Genomic DNA, 17,530 nt, shown 5'->3' on the forward strand with positions numbered 1-17,530 from the left:
AATTAGTATATATGTATATACGTATATATACACAAAGAAGCGTGGATCATCATTATTTGGACCATATAGATTAATGAGCCAAATCTGTTTATGGTCCAATAACATATTTGAAATAATCCATCTACCTTGGGGATCGTTTTGGACAATTTGCACATTCGGATTCAAATTATTGTTCAAAATTATTGTTCACCTCCAATTGTTCTCCACTTTTGCATATGATAAAACCTCCTCCCATCCCAAATGGGTTGTCATCCCAGTGACCGGTACACCAGCCCATCCCCCCGGATCCCAGGGCCCCCGAGAGACTGGGACCCATCCTTCAAAAAGAGCACACAGTGCCACCCACAGAATGCCTGTCCTAACTTAATAATGGACTAATAAAAGTATAAAGAGTGTTTTTTGCAGATGCAGGAATGGCCACATGCAGGAACGCCCCCAAATTGCAGTCCACAATTGCAACCTTCTCCCAACAGATGGCCTGCCATACCATAATCAGTTACATACCCAACCAAAAAACTCACTTTGATCAGAACCCTCATATACAGCCAAAGCAGTAGGTGGCGGTATGCACCTATAGAATTTGTTTGCCGACAGACATAATATCCAAGAAGAATACCCCGTACTGTAGGTGGCGGCAATATGGAATGTTTTTTTTTTTTTTTCTTATTCAATACCCGGTCCAGCTGGTGACGGTAATGCACCATTAACATTGGATGCCAACCGCCGTTAAACCCCATCGAAGAAGAAGAAGAAGTGGCGGCGGCAATACACCAGTCGGTGTAGTCTGCCATAAAACTTTGAAGGAGAAGAAGAAGAGCACGAGCACTCTTCAGGGTGTATAGTTCTTTCTTTCAATGTTTTATCAAGACAAGCAAGTTGAAAATGACCTTTGCCTTTCCTCTACGAATGAATGTTTTTATAGATGAAGACCTAGACTAAAACTTTGAATAGCTACCTGAATGGAAACTTAATAGTTGAATAAATGAGACTGACGTCTTGAAAAGATAGAACATGTACCTGTTGCGCTTCTCTATTGCCATCATTCTTGGGTTTGTGTGGTATTTATTTGACCGCGGACAAGTAGCGGCTCAAATTGCTTTATGTTTACTATTTTGGCAATCAACCCCAAATGTTTTAATAAAGACCAGACGGGAAAGCGGAACTCAGACAGACGATGTGGCTGAAGAACATTTATTCCAGGTAATTTAAATATTCTATACATTTGTCATGACTGACTATTCAATTGCAGTAAAGTGTTACTGTTTCATCTACACGAGAGATCATCATTGCTACAATTTAACGCTCATAATGAGATTCAATGTAACAGGGCAAGTGAGCCATGCACGTTACTTTTGTTTACATAATGACAGAAACAATGTAACCAGTTCATGATTCATGTCAGTGATGTCAATGTTCACTCATTAATACCACCAAACATTTTAATATTTCAACTGATTGCCTGTCTGCAATCTATTAAGTCGTTAGCCAATGAAACATTGCGGTTGTAGTAGTTGTGGGGTCAAATGAAACGCATAAAATTAAAATGGAAAGTTATTGACATGGACCTCCTCGTGTCCTATATATAGCTGGTGGCAAATTGCCCATATTTTTACAAGTGGAGGGGAAAATAAGTTGATACATGGGTGATGAAAGAAGCGCAATGATAACACACGCGAAATAATGGTGTGTCCCCTAGCCCAGTAATCCTTGTACCATCTAAATCGCTGTGAAATCTATTTTCAATAACACCACCTGTTTTAAGGTGGTGGGTGGTGTTGGTCCACCAGCTTCAAACATCTGTGAAAACTATTTTGCGATTTAGATGGTACAATGCTTCTCTACTCGTTTCAGTGCTTGTTTTTTTTTCTTCATGAATTGAAATTGAGCCAACAGTATTTTAGCAACCAGGAAATGACAGAGCGATTTCCGCTAGATAACACAACCACAAAGTCAGAACATTTTGACAACAGATGCCGCTCCAGAGAATATTGATAAAAGTCCCCTTGTCCGAGAGATTTACATGGTTATTAAAATGTCACACCAGGGTAAGCCTACAAGAAACACAGCCCTTATTTTAAGTGTTTGTAAAATCTCCTATGGAAAAAATGAATGGTGAAAACCGATTGGAATCATTTAAATATTTGACCGCTAGGTGTTATGACACCTCCACGGTTGGGCTTTATTAGCGCCCGGTATATTAGGGACAAATAAATATAAGTCCTATGTGTAGCACCTTTAAACTTAGCTAAGTGAAGTGGACTGACACCTGGTAATAGACTTGCGGAAATGTAATTTCACCATGGGTCCCTGATGTGTACTACACAGAAATGCATAATTATGGATACGAAAGTCGTTCTCTTCATTGTGATGTATCCAAAACTTCTACCTGTTATGCAAAGGTAGACATAGGCAAAGAAGGATATTGCATATTTAAGTATTATTCTACAGACTGGCTATTATTTTAAAGCTGTACTATGCAAAAATAGCATAGCGTAGAAATAGCACACAGAACAGATCTACCGGTTCTTAAACTTGCTTTTAAATGAGAATGACAGATCTATAACATACATTTCTATGTGAATTTGGTCAGGTCTCCAAAAAAGTTACATATTGCAGCTTTATTTGAGCTCTGCCACCAAACAAGAACAAATAATGTTGGTCCGGACTGGGCCAAGTCTTAACCTATCATAGACTATCATGTTTCACAAGTCTTAAAATCAAAGTAAAGCTCAGTAGGGTATTGCATAGTAGAGTACAGTACATTGTAGTGTATTCAACTGAAGTGTTCTCTACTGTGCACTGTACTGAACTCTACTCTACTAAACTCTATTGTACTATACAGTGCTGCCCAAACTTGTGAAACAAGTTTACAAGACGTCTATGGTTGGTTCAGATTTACCGAACCAAATCTGAACCTATCGTGGCCGTCTATGTTAGGGCCAAATTTATGCCGGTCCAGGCGTCTGTGGGTGTTGAAATCTGCTTGTCAATGTCCATGGACGTCCGGCGTTGACTACTATGATTTCCCATTGTTGCTCAATTGCAGAGATTCCATTACAGATTTTTCCAAAATTCTGTTAGCGATTTGGTAACAGAATTTCTAGTTTTAATCATTTAATAAATTATCAACAAAATTGATATCAGTAACAACACTATAACTAATTGATAGGTCTACCTTGTTACTTCTGTGAACTTTCATTATCCTCCCTCATGAAGGAGAGAAATTAGAAAATACCTTGAAGGTATGTGGGTTTTTGGTAACAGAATTTCAAGGCACAAGGCAACGTGTCTTAAACATACAGAAGGCGGGAAAAAATGTTACTAAACTAAATATGTGTTGATTTGAATTGACAGCGGTCTTTACTTCAACATGGTAGTGTTTTGATCACAGGAGGTTGGTGGCACCTTAATTAAAGAAAACAGGTTTGTGGTAGTGACTGGAGCGGAAGAGCTGGAACGGTATCAAATACATCAAAATACACCATGCGTTTGATGCAATTCTATATGCTCTGTTGCAGCCATTGTTATGAGCCGGCCTCCCTTCAGCAGCCCCCACTGGTTTTGATGTATTGATAATACCTTTTTTCCCCCTGCTCGATGTTTTCTAAGACCCCTTTTTTTAATAAGTCAAACTGACACCCAGTCATTTGACACCCAACTTCACATGTTAGTGCTCATGCGTCCTTTTACATTGAAAATGAACCTATGCCATCTTTCTACTTAATCTACATGGAATTAATGATGTCCAAACACTATATTCACGTCTTTACTGTGCCCTGTACTGTACTCTTTACTGTACTGAACTCTACTGTAATGTATCTGAAATGTCTTACAGGAAACCACCGACCATTTAGGTTGTGATGTGACTGATACAACAAGCACTAAAGCTGAAACATCACAGGAGAGACAGTTTCCCCATGTGAAGAGATCTCTTCAGCAAGGTGTGCAATTTTCCTCTGCATAATTTGAGATCCTGCCAGAATGTTCCTAGACATTTAAAAAAAAAAAGTAATCCTGTCAGGTTTTCTGCCAGGGTAAGCGGAGTCTATTGTTAAGATCAAGGATGAAATAACGAAAACATTCTGCCCTTTTCCTTAGTGTATTTGGTCAGCCACATGTAGTTCTTCTGTATTCTGTGACACAGTTGAATAGGATAGCAAATGCAGCTGCAGACATATCTCATGTTACATGATCTGGGGCTTGGGTGACAAAGATGTTGAGGCAATAGACACAAAAATAACTCTGTCAATGTGCTGTGCTGTGCTGTGGATTATGGAAAGCGGGTGTTGCTTTACCAAGCTCTGCTTGGAACGAGTTGGTTGGCATATTTTGTATAAGGCATGCTCAGACCAGTTTGGACTGTTTTCTGTCGGGAAGTGTTTTTGATAATCCTGCTAAAATGAATTTCCCAGCTCACTTCAACCTACACCTTTGAATAAATCATAAGTACCAAATGTAGCCTTTCACTTACAATACTCAGGGCTCTTTTGAAGTGTGTTCAGAAAGTATTCACACCCCTTCACTTTTTCCACATTTTGTTACGTTACAGCCTTATTTTAAATTGTATTAAATCGCCCCCCCCCCCCCCCCCCCCCTCAAACTACACACAATTCCCCATAATGACAAAGCAAAAACAGGTTTTTAGAAATGGTTGCAAATGTATATAAAAACAAAACCTGCAATATCACATTTACATGAGTATTCAGACCCTTTACTCAGTACTTTGTTGAAGCACCTTTGGCAGCAGTTACAGCCTCGGGTGTTCTTGGGTATGACACTACAAGCTTGGCACACCTGTATTTGGGGAGTTAATTCCATTCTTCTCTGCAGATCCTCTCAAGCTCTGTCGGGTTAGATGGATAGCGTGGCTGCACAGCTATTTTCAGGTCTCTCCAGAGATGTTCGATCAGTTTCAAGTCCGGGCTCTGGCTGGGCCACTCAATGACACATGGATTGGCCAGGTGATGAGTGGTGCCTGGTTTCCTCCAGACGTGACACTTGGCATTCAGGCAAAAGTGTTCAATCTTTGTTTCATCAGACCAGAGAACCTTTTTTCTCATGGTCTGAGAGTCCTTTAGGTTCCTTTTGTCACACTCCAAGCGGGCTTTCATGTGCCTTTTACTGAGGAGTGGCATCCGTCTTGCCACTCTACCATAAAGGCCTGATTGGTGGAGTGCTGCAGAGATTAGTTGTCCTTCTGGAAAGTTCTCCCATCTCCACAGAGGAACTCAGGAGCTCTGTCAGACTAACCATCGGGTTCTTGGTCACCTCCCTGACCAAGGCCCTTCTCCTTGATTGCTCAGTTTGGCCAGGCGGCCAGCTCTAGGAAGAGTCTTGGTGGTTCCAAACTTCTATTTAAGAATGGAGGCCACCATGTTCATGGGGACCTTCAATTCTGCAGAATGTTTTTTGGTTCCCTTCCCCAGATCTGTGCCTCGACACAATCCTGTCTCGGAGCTCAAGGTACAATTCCTTTGACCTCGCAGCTTGATTTTTGCTCTGACATGCACTGTCAACTGTGGGACCTTTTTATATAGACAGGTGTGTGCCTTTCCAAATCATGTCCAATCAATTGAATTTACCACAGGTGGACTTCAAGTTGTAGAAACATCTCAAGGATGATCAATGGAAACCTAATGCACCTGAGCCAAATTTCGAGTCTCAAAGCAAAGGGTCTGAATACTTATGCAAATAAGGTATTTCTGTTTTTTATTTTTAATACATATGCAAAAATGTCTCAACCAGTTTTGGCTTCGTCATTATGGGCTATTGTGTGTAGATTGATGACGGATAAACAATAAAATAATCACATTTAGAATAAGGCTGTAATGTATCAAAATGTGGAAAAAGTGAAGGGGTCTGAATACTTTCCGAATGCACTCTAAATGTACAATATATTTTTTTGTCTTCGCCAACTATTTAGCCTTTGTTGATTTTGAGTGTACGTTTTCCCCAGTGTTTGACTGTGCCTACGCCCAGCTAGTCCTCCCCTGGTACAGCGTCCCTGGGCCCTGTGACAGTCAGCTCCTGCACCAGGTGCTGTGGAAGGAGTTTGACCAAGTCATCGATCAAGTCATCAGCAGAGGCAAAGACTTTGATGTCTGTGCTGCAAGTGTGGGCTGCATTCGCATCCTGACCCAGCACCTCCATAATGCCAAACAGTCTCATAGGTAATACAGCTCTCCTGCAGTCGCTAGTAGAATATCAATAGAAGCAATAGATTATGGCATCACCCATATTGAGTTGCCGTTCTACAGCTGTATCGCTTGCCTATACTGTTGAAGTGGTTTATGTATATGTGATTGTTTTGGATAAATCATTAACATCCTCAGTTCTGAATTTCAAACTTAAAAAAAAAAATAGAGAGATTTAATGTGACCTAGGGTACTATGCAGGTTGTCACATGATGGAAGAATGGCCTGTATGAAGTATTGCGGTGATAGAATGTCTCGCTTTTCAATGTGTTGTGCTCTGTCCTGATATCATCAATCTAGGTATTGTTGCTCACTTTGTCATTATTCCAAATAGACTATTTTTATTAATATTGTCTGTCTGTTTTGTTCTCTCTCTCCGTGTGTCAGAAAACCATTGTTCCGCTCTAGAGGAGAGGAGGTTGAAGTTCTCCGAGTGTTCTCTGAAGCACTGGTGCGAAACCTTTTACCCCAGTCCCTATGGGGACTGGCAGTCAGCCACTGTGCCTTAAATGAGATAGTTGCCTTAAAAGGTAAGCCCCACAATATAGGCCTATCAGTGCCTCATGTAATTCTCTCAGCACATTGCGGAAGTTTTGAAAAAAGAAGAAATTAGCATGAAACCATTGTTTCTTATCATTCTATCATGATAAGTAAAGGATAGAGGTTAGAAATACTGCACATACTGTTACTAAACTAGGGCTATCCTTAGAGGAAAGCTAACACAATGTGTTGTTGAAACCTGCAGATAATGTAGAACACATTTCACTGCACCTATGTGACAATAAAATATATATATATATTTATTTATATTTATATATATATATATATATTTATTTATATAATGGTCAGTGGCTCTGATCACAGGAGCCAGTGAAACGGCTTGGATAATTTACATTTATGCCTTTGTAATGGTAAGGGATTTTACTGTTGTAGATAAAACATTTAACTTCTGTCTTCTGCACCTGTAACCTTAATTGAGTCTCAATAATGTTCAGTGAAACTTGACCGTTAACACCATTTTTTTTAAACCTGGGAGACGTGGATAATGGTGGATACTGGAGGTGGCCATTGGTATAAAAGTGAAACAAGTTGGAAAGGTTCTCCGTAATCGTCTGTTATTCTGAGCCAAAGTGTGTCTGCTTTTTACCTATATATACTGAGCAAAAATAGAAACGCAACATGCAACAATTTCAAAGATTTTACTGAGTTGCAGTTCATATAAGGAAATCAGTCAAATGAAATAAATTCATTAGGGCCTAATTTATAGATATTACTTGACTGAGAATACAGATATGCGTCTGTTGGTCACAGATACCTTAAACAAAATGTAGGGACGTGGATCAGAAAACGAGTTCGTATCTGGTGTGACCACGCCGCCTCATGCAGCGTGACGCATCCCCTTCACATAGAGTTGATCAGGCTTTTGATTGTGGCCTGTGGAAGGTTGTTCTCTTCAATGGCTGTACAAAGTTGCTTGGTATTGGCGGGAACTGGAACACACTGTTGTACACCGCGATCCAGAGCATCCCCAACATTCTCAATGGCAGACATGTCTGGTGAGTATGCAGGCCATGAAAGAACTGGAACATTTTCAGCTTCCAGAAATGATGTACAGATCCTAGCGACATGGGGCTGTGCATTACCATGCTGAAACATGAGGTGATGGTGGTGGATGAATGGCACGACAATGGGCCTCAGGATCTCGTCATGACATTTCTGTGGATTTAAATTGCCGTCGATAAAATGCAATTGTGTTCATTGTCTGTAAAAAGACCACCAAACAAAATCAAAGCACAATTTCTTGCCTGCCCATACCATAATCCCACCGCCACCATTGGGTTCTCTTTTCACAATGTTGACATCAGCAAACCGCTCGCCCACACGATGCCATTGTGAATCCAGATGGACGTATTGCCAAATTCTCTAAAACAACGTTGGAGGCGGCTTATGTTAAGAAATGTACATTTAATTCTCTGGCAACAGCTCTATTGGACATTCCTGCAGTCAGTATGCCAATTGCCTGCTCCCCCAATTTGAGACATCTGTCATTGTTCCTTTTGCTTATTTTCCGAATAACTGTAAGATGTAAATATTTTGTCGTTCCTGGAAGCTGTTGCCGTAGTGATAACCAAAAGATACCTATGTGAGACAACTGCACATTTTAGAATGGCCTTTTATTGTCCCAAGCACAAGGTGCATCTGTGTAATTACCATTCTGTTTAATCAGCTTCTCAAAATGCCACACCAGTCAGGTGGATAGATTATCTTAGCAAGGAGAAATGCTCACTAACAGGGATATAAACTCATTTGTGCACAAGATTTAAGAGAAATAAGCTTCCCAAATTAGATATTTTATTTCAGCTCATGAAACATGGGGCAGTTTATATTTTTGTTTAGTATTTATTGAACATGGTTTTGTCCCACTACTATGTGGTTTTACTCTGTAGTAGGTATCACATTGACTTTGTCATCCATGCCCTCAGTACTGGACCTGCTGGTGCGTTGGCTCTCAGACCCTGACAACCTCAACCAGCTGGTGGTGAGTCAGCTGGATGGAGCGACCCGTAAAAGCTCTGTGGCGGATCTGTGTGAGTCCCACTCTGACAGGGCCTCTCCAGCCTCCCTGGAGAGCCAGGCCAGTGGAGCGTGAGTGGACCTTTTCCTACCAGGCTGCCTCTCTTGTCTTTAATAAACACACTTCAGTGCTGCACGGGTGCAGAGAACACAGAAAGAAATTGTGCTTTGATTTTGTTTGGTGGTCTTTTTAGGACACAGGATGAAACAGAGGATGTGCAAACCAGTGACAGCAAGTCCAAAAAGAAAGGTGAGGGTATTTGTGTATTTGAAACCATCACTAGGCTAATTAAAATGTCCAGTTTATTCTGTGTGTTTTTCTTTCCCCTGCCTTAAAGTTATCACAGTTTGCAGTCAACTTGTGACATAGAAAAGGGCAATGAAAAAGGTTGACACTTAGCTAATCAGATATGGGTGTTTTTCCAGCTAACAAATTGAAGGAAGGCTGGTCTAAATTCCTTGACAAGATGAGATTGAAGAATGCTAAAAGGGAGAAGATGAAGAAAAGGGAGCAGGCGCTGGTTGTCATGGCCATGTCTATCCAGGGTCGTCCATCAAACGAAACTGAAGGGAGTAGCCGGGAGGGCTCCATCCGGAACCAGCAGGACTCTGACAATGTAAGGACACTGCACCAGAAAGAGCAGCTCTGCAGTCATCACTGCACTATTCACCCTGTTCTAGCCTTTTTTTTAATAGCAATTCAACTGATTTCTAAAGACAGTGCTGAAGACAGTGCATACGTACAGACAGTACATGTTTTGCCATCTATCCAATAGAATATTATTTCTGAATGTCCTCTCTCCTCCCCAAACATTGTTCTATTTATAGTCTGGTAACATTAAGTATCAAACTGAGGATGAAATATAACACGGCTGACATTTTTATTTTGTCATTGGCTTCTTTCACCAGGAGGACAGTGATCTGGAGAGCTACTGGAACAGTGTACAAGAGGATATGATGGAATTCAATCTGTCGTATGAGCTGTGGCGGGTTGGCCACTGGGCTGTCAGCGTCCCTTGTGTAAGTCACTAATCGCACACAAGTCACTGTGGAATGCTTTGAATGTAACTACTGTTAGTTATGAAACTGAGCTGTGTGAAGACATGTCCTTGGTCGTTCTGTTACCTGTTTGTGACAGAATGGTGTGTAAAGTAAGATGTTACTGTCTGTAGGTGGAGAGGGAAAACGAGGAACTGTGTTTTACAGTTCACCTGGAGGAGAGGGACAACCCTGAAAACCTTCACTGGAACGTGAGGAAGACCCAAACAGACATCATCCACTTCCGCAACCTATGGCAGGTTAGGGAATTATGAAGAGGGATATTGTATTGTTGCTATTGTGTTGCACAAGGTATCATTTCACTATGTAACCTCATGGCCAATGAAATGATGTAAAGCCGCTATGCTGTTTGGTATTGAATTCATTCAGTGTAAAAGGTTATTGAGAAATGAGACCAATGGTAACTTCCTTATTTTGTTGGGTCTCAAGATGACAAAACCACAGCACTGTTGTCAAAACAGACCGCTGCAGGACTTGTGGATGTAACAGATACCGTACTGTTTCATTTATCTCTGACATCGTATGGATGTTGCACAGATACAACCAATGCTAATAGTCTTGAGTGTATAGTCTCTTCTGACACTGGTCTCCCTTTTGCATCCTCAATATGGGTCCAGATTTACATTTGAGTCATTTAGCAGACGCTCTTATCTACAGATCATACAATTTATATTTTATTAATATTTTTCCCTTGTTTGGATTGTTTGTTTTAGGACTCTGCTACTTTACCCTCCCTATCCGTGTTAGAAGAGAGTACTGTGGTGAACATCAGTGAGGATTTTAAAGAAGCCAAAAAGTCAATCAAGCACTTCTTACAGGTACACTGGCATACTTCAGGCATGAGCATAAATTAACACAGATAGGTGATCTGATATGATAAAAATAAATGTCCTTTCCAGGAGCTGGTGTCTGATGATCTAGTGGGCCACACTCAGCCAGTGTTTCAGTTTCTGTGTCCTCTGGACAAGCTGCTGGTTGAAGAGGATCATGTGGGGGAAGTGTGGGGCCTCTTCAGTGGCCTGGCCTACTTCCTGACTCCGGGCCAAGAGGAAGATGAGGTAGGCATTTTAATAACCTGTTGAGCAAGGCCTGCAAGCCAGGTCGTCTTGTATCATGTCAGTGTCACCACAAATGGCAAATGATGCCCTCTGCTGGTGGATTAATAAACCAAACCAGTTGTGAGTCTCTAGCAGTCAGTCAGTATTTGTGATAGTGTTTCAATGCACAACTTTCAAAGACATTTGAAAGTAAGTATTTGGGTATTTGTATATATTTTTTAAACTAAATACCTGGCCTCCTAAGGCACTGCATCGCGGTGCTAGAGGTGTCACTACAGACCCGGGTTCAATCCCAGGCTGTGTTGCAGCCGGCCGCAACTTTGGTCGCCAGCTGTACAGCGTTTCCTCCTACACATTGGTGCGGCTGGCTTCCGGGTTAAGCAAGCAGTGTGTCAAGAAGCAGTGCGGCTTGACGGGGTTGTTTTTTGGACAATGCATGGCTCTAGACCTTCGCCTCTCCCGAGTCCGTACGGGAGTTGCAGCGATGGGACAAGACTGGAACTACCAATTGGATACCACGAAATTGGGAAGAAAAAAGGGGTAAAAAGTGTAAGAAAAACAAAATACTCTGTATTTTCAAATAATCTCATGCATTTGAAAGCAGGTCTGTTTGTTATTTGAAATAATGTATTTGGAAAAATGTTCTAATAGTAGGCTTTTTATGGGAAATGATTAGAAAATACATCAAAACACCTCGAACAGAAGTAGTAGCTAGTTCACATTATTTAAACATACTCAAACATACTCATACCAAAAACAATAATTTTAATAATCAAATGTACATGTATGTGAACCCAGGTCTGCAATGCACATTGAATTTTTCAGGACAAGCACAACAGCCTTGGAAGAGGGACCAAACCAGATGATTCCAACACAACGGAGGCTGCAGACCCAACTGCAACTGAGAACCTGGATGGCGATACAAGGGATGACCTGGCCCGGGGCCCATGTATCATCATCTCCCAATGTGATGAGGATTCTCCTCCAGAACCCAGTTCCATTGAGTGCTGCAGAGATGACGAAACCGAACCAATAGAGAAATCTGACATTTTGGTTAATGCAGACAAAACCGAGGGATCTGAGAACCCCATAACTTCTCACCTAAAGATGGCAATCAAAAGGCTATCTAGATCAGAGGAGTGTCTGGCCCAAACAAAATCAGACACCCCTGAAGACCAGACTGACTCTTTCTGTAGACTGCGACGTTCCAGTGAAAATGGAAGCTTGCAATTTGACCTCGCTGTCAGTCCAACACATCCTTTTGGTGGAAAGTCGAATAAAAAGGAGAAGCTCACTTTCAAAATGTCAGGAGGGATGCCCAAGAGTAAAGGAAATGAAATGGGGAGTCAGCCAAAATTAGAAGACTCACCGTGTTTGAAAAAGGAACAATCCAGCTGGGAGCAAATGGAAGCAACCAAAGCCCTTTTTGATTTGTTGAAAGCAATATCTGGTTAGTTCTAACTTCCTAATTTGTTTGAAATTGTATACTGGGTTCGAGTCCAGGCTCTGTTGCAGCAGACCGCGACTGGGAGACCCATGGGATGGCGCACAATTGGCCCAGCGTTGTCCTGGTTAGGAGACGGTTTGGTCGGCAGGGATGTCCTTGTCCCATCGCGCACTAGCGACTCCTGTGGCGGGCCGGGCGCAGTGCACGCTGACACGGTTGCCAGGTGCACTGTTTCCTCAGACACATTGGTGAGGCTGGCATCTGGGTTAAGTAGGCATTGTGTCAAGAAGCAGTGCGGCTTGGTTGGGTTGTGTTTCGGAGGACGCACGGCTCTCGACCTTCGCCTCTCCCGAGTCCGTACGGGAGTTGCAGCGATGAGACAAGACTAACTACCAATTGGACATCACGAAATTGGGGAGATTTTTTAAAACATTTTTTATAAATAATAAATGGTATACTGAACAAAAATATAAATACAAAAATATAAGTGCAACATGTAGTGTTGGTTTCATGAGCTGAAATAAATGCTCCCAGAAATTTTCCATATGCACAAAAAGGTTATTTTTCTCTCAAATTTGTTTACATCCCTGTTAGTGAATATTTCTCCTTTGCCAAGATAATCAATCCACCTGACAGGTGTGGCATTTAAAGAAGCTAATTAAACAGTATGGTCATTACACAGGTGCACCTTGTGAGAGGACAATAAAAGGCCACTTTAAAATGTGCCGTTTCGTCACACAACACAGTGCCACAGATGTCAACATTTTTGCAATTGGCATGCTGACTGCAGGAATGTCCACCAGAGCTGTTGCCAGAGAATTTAATGTTAACTTCTCTACCATAAGCTGCCTCCAATGGCACTTTAGATAATTTGGCAGTACGTCTAAGTGGCCTCACAACCGAAGACCACTTGTAATCACACCAGCCCAGGACCTCCACATCTGGCTTTTTCACATGAGGGATCACCTGTTACCTGTCTGAAACGTCTCAGGGAAGCTCATCTGCGTGCTTGTCGTCCTCACCAGGGTCTTTTTGATTGCAGTTCAGTATCGTAACCGACTTCAGGGGGCAAATACTCACCTTCGAATGGCCACTGGCAAGCTGGAGAAGTGTGCTCTTCACAGATGAATCCTGGTTTCAACTGTACCGGGCAGATGGTAGGCAACATGTATTGTGTCGTGTGGGTGTGTTTGCTGATGTCAACATTGTGAACAGAGTGCCCCATGGTGGCGGTGGGGTTATGGTATGTGCATGCATATGCTTCGGACAATGAACACAATTATAATTTTATCAATGATGATTTGAACACACAGAGATACCGTGATGAGATCCTGAGGCCCATTGTCGTGCCATTCATCCGCCGCCATCACCTCGTGTTTCAGCATGATAATGAATGGCCCCATGTTGCAAGGATCTGTACATAATTCCTGGAGGCTGAAAATGTCCCAGTTCTTCCATGGCCAGCATACTCACCAGACGTGTCACCCATTCTGTAGGTTTGGGATGCTCTGAATCGACGTGTATGACAGTGTGTTCCAGTTTCCGCCAATATCCAGCGACGACACACAGCCATTGAAGAGGAGTGGGGCAACATTCCACAGGCCACAGTCAACCGCCTGATCAACTCTGTGAAGGAGATGTGTCGTACTGCATGAGGCAAATGTTGGTCACACCAGATACTGACTGGGTTTCTGATCCACACCCCTATTTAAAACAAAACAAAAAGTAATAATGGTGTCTGTGACCAACAGATGCATATCTGTATTCCCAGTCATGTAAAATCCATAGATTAGGGCCTAATGAATGTATTTCAATTTACTGATTTCTTTATAACTCAGTAAAAAGAAAAATATTGGTGCATGTTGCATTTATATTTTTGTTCAATGTCATTTTATATGTTTATATTTTAATTAGAGTCACCTTTTGAGGATGGTTATGAATATTAATGACATTTAATAGTGTGTAATAATCAGCACCCTACTTTGCCCTCCAGGCAATTCCATCCTTCTGAACATATTTGATGCGATTTTGAAACCCGTCATGCCGATATTGAAAAAGTAAGAACTGTGAAATATTCTCCCATTTTTCCACTGCAGTCCTGGTTTGTCATACTGACAGAGTAATAGGATGATCTACATTTGTCCTTTTGAGAATCCCAGCATGACGTTTTATAATATTCTCTAGGAAAGTGAACAGCTTCTTGAATAATATGAACCCAACGGAAGCACAGATTGCCTCCTATATCGACAACCTGCGTGAGAAACAGTGGCCCGGGGGCTTGCCGGAGGTGACATGCCCTATACCCCATCGCAGCAGTGAGGAGAAGCATGAAACCAAAGGCCGAGCTCACCATCTCATCAATGCCAGATGTATGTGATATACACAGCGTTTTGTTTTTTTCTATCTAAATGTTTGGAATTCTGCTTTTCATGCTTGGACAGAAATTTGAGAAGTTTGTCACAGTTCACTAACAACATGTTCTCATTTTAGATTCAAACTATTTAATCTTGAAGAAGACCGATATGGAGTCAGCATTTAAGCTCTTCCAGGACTGTGAAGAAAACAAGAAGCTGGTCTATGTGCGTATCTAGCCTCTTAAGTTTCTGTAGAGAGCACTGGAAGAGAGAACTCTGGCGTCAAGATCCTAATGTCCTCTCATCAATGTTGCAGTTCTGTCTCTCTATATTTGATATCTGTCAAATGTTCTAAAAATATACAGTACCAGTCAAAGTTTTAGACACCTACTCATTCCAGGGTTTTTCTTTATTTGTACTATTTTCTACACTGTAGAATAATAGTGAATACATCAAAACTATGAAATAACACATATGGAATCATGTAGTAACCAAAAAAGTGTTAAACAAATCAAAATATATTTTAGATTCTTCAAAGTAGCATTGATGACAGCTTTGTACACTATTGGCATTCTCTCAAATAGCTTCACCTGGAATGCTTTTCCAACAGTCTTGAAGCAGTTCCCACACATGCTGAGCACTTGTTGGCTGCTTTTCCTTCACTCTGTGGTCCCAACTCATCCCAAACCATCTAAATGGGGTTGAGGTCGGGTGATTGTTGAGGCCAGGTCATCTGATGCAGCACTCCATCACTCTCCTTGGTCAAATAGCCCTTACACAGCCTGGAGGTGTGTTTTGGATCATTGTCCTGTTGAAAAACAAATTATAGTCCCACTAAGCGCAAACTAGATGGGATGGCGTATCTCTGCAGAATGCTGTGGTAGCCATGCTGGTTAAGTATGCCTTGAATTTTAAATGAATTACATGCAGTGTCACCAGCAAAGCAGCATCACACCACCTCCATGCTTCACGACGGTAACCACATATGCGGAGATCATCCGTTCACCTACTCTACATCTCACAAAGAACCAAACATCTCAAATTTGGACAGATTTCCACCGGTCTAATGTCCATTGCTCGTGTTTCTTGGCTCAAACAAGTCTCTTCTTCTTACTGGTGTCCTTTAGTAGTGGTTTCTTTGCAGCAAGTCGACCACGAAGGCCTAATTTCACGCAGTCTCCTCTGAACAGTTGATGTTGAGATGTCTGTCACTTGAGCTCTGAGTAATTTATTTGGGCTGCAATCTAAGGTGCAGTTAACTCCTCTAATGAACGTATTCTCTGCAGCAGAGGTAACTGGGTTTTCCTTTCCTGTGGCGGTCCTTTGAGAGCCAGTTTCATCATAGCGCTTGATGGTTTTTGCGACTGCATTTGAAGAAACATTCAATTCATAGTTTTGACGTCCTCACTATTATTCTATAATGTAAGAAAAACCCTTGAATGAGTGGGTGTGTCCAAACTTTTGACTGGTACTGTAGACTTTCTTGTACAGTTATGTTGATTCACCTTTTGCTTCTCTTTCTTTTCAATAGATGCTGCTTTCATTCCTGTTGAGAGAGCTTCTGCCAGGTGAGGATGCCCTTAATGTGAGTGCCATAACCCTGCAGAAAGTGAACGTCAACTAACTCATTTTTAGATGTTCTCAGGTGAATCATGCTTTTAAATGATCTTTAGTTCAGTGAACTTTCGTTCTGATGTTTTAGAAAATGTTCATATTTATTTGATTGGTTGTCAGGCCTTACAACAGTCCCATTTAGTAGCATTTAATCCATATGTCTACACTTGATTGGAGTATTATAATAAATACATCTTTATGATACATTTCCAGGAAAACATATTTTACCTCATGCATTAAACATGCTGTGAATCATGCCTATTATTTAAAATGTATCATATGTTGACTATGAAATAAGTTGATCTTGATTATGTATTTAGCAACATGGGCAAATAATGTGTGGTATAAAAATGTGTGGTTATTCAGGTTCAAATGTCCTTTACCAGTGTAGAAAATGTCAATATTTGCTATCGAGATGGTAACAATGTACTCCATTGTCAAACTCAGAGGGACCATAAATGCACTTTTATTTCGAAAAACTTTACTGGTAGGGACAAACAGAGCACTGTGAATAAAATGTTAACATTTTGTCCAAAACGTTTATAATCACGTTCAGAGTTGATGGGGAGATGTGTTAAATGACCAGAATCATTTGACTGAAGTTGTTCATATTGTGTTTGGTTTGGAGAATAGCCAGTAATTACACATGTGATCTAGGTTTTACCATGGCTTCCGAAGCAACTGAATGTGATGTTTTCGGTGTCGATGTGCCTTCTTAATAAAGTTATTTACATTTTTCTTGCTTTTTTGACATATGCCTGTTATGCTTTCATTTTTAAAAATTTAAATAGGCAAGTCAGTTAAGAACAAATTCTTATTTACAATGACAATGACAGCCTAGGAACAATGGGTCTGCCTTGTTCAAGGGCAGAACGACAGATTTTTTACCTTGTCAGTTCGGGGATTTGATGTAGCAACCGTTACTGGCCCAACGCTCTAACCACTAGGCTACCTGCTGCCCCTTTAGATTGTGTGGTAAATATATTCTGTCTTCTGAATATGGATTCATCCAGTCCAATGGTATTACTGAGTTTTAACTGTCTTTCTCTATGTTGATCATTATTAAAGTTCACAGACAAAAATAAATGGATTATTAAAGTGGCAATATGTAACTTTTTGGGCGACCTGACTAAATTGACATAAATGTGAGCTATAGATTTATAATTCTATTTGAAAGCGAAACGATTTCGGCATAGTGCAGTTTTAAGAGATTAACAACTAATTTGGATT

The 17,530-nt window shown here is 41.1% G+C and overlaps 1 protein-coding gene across 2 annotated transcripts; it reads left to right on the plus strand.

The window, feature by feature from the left end:
- The first annotated feature begins 601 nt into the window (after window positions 1-601).
- LOC110504973 lies at window positions 602-17,053 on the plus strand. 2 transcript variants are annotated; one of them, XM_021583889.2, is made up of 16 exons: window positions 602-1,200; window positions 3,836-3,941; window positions 5,957-6,170; window positions 6,582-6,724; window positions 8,678-8,840; window positions 8,963-9,018; window positions 9,195-9,385; window positions 9,678-9,788; window positions 9,941-10,066; window positions 10,541-10,645; window positions 10,727-10,885; window positions 11,711-12,335; window positions 14,326-14,389; window positions 14,517-14,701; window positions 14,823-14,911; window positions 16,218-17,053. In XM_021583889.2, the coding sequence occupies exons 1-16, from the start codon at window positions 1,012-1,014 to the stop codon at window positions 16,308-16,310; spliced, it is 2,619 nt and encodes an 872-aa protein (XP_021439564.2). In that variant the 5' UTR covers window positions 602-1,011; the 3' UTR covers window positions 16,311-17,053. The 2 variants fall into 2 exon arrangements, with proteins under 2 accessions (XP_021439564.2, XP_036825666.1); XM_036969771.1 differs by lacking the exon at window positions 602-1,200 and adding an exon at window positions 1,911-2,045.
- Window positions 17,054-17,530: the final 477 nt, after the last annotated feature.

This window comes from Oncorhynchus mykiss, chromosome 31 (genome assembly GCF_013265735.2).
Source record: "Oncorhynchus mykiss isolate Arlee chromosome 31, USDA_OmykA_1.1, whole genome shotgun sequence".
NCBI classification, from domain to species: Eukaryota; Metazoa; Chordata; class Actinopteri; order Salmoniformes; family Salmonidae; genus Oncorhynchus; species Oncorhynchus mykiss.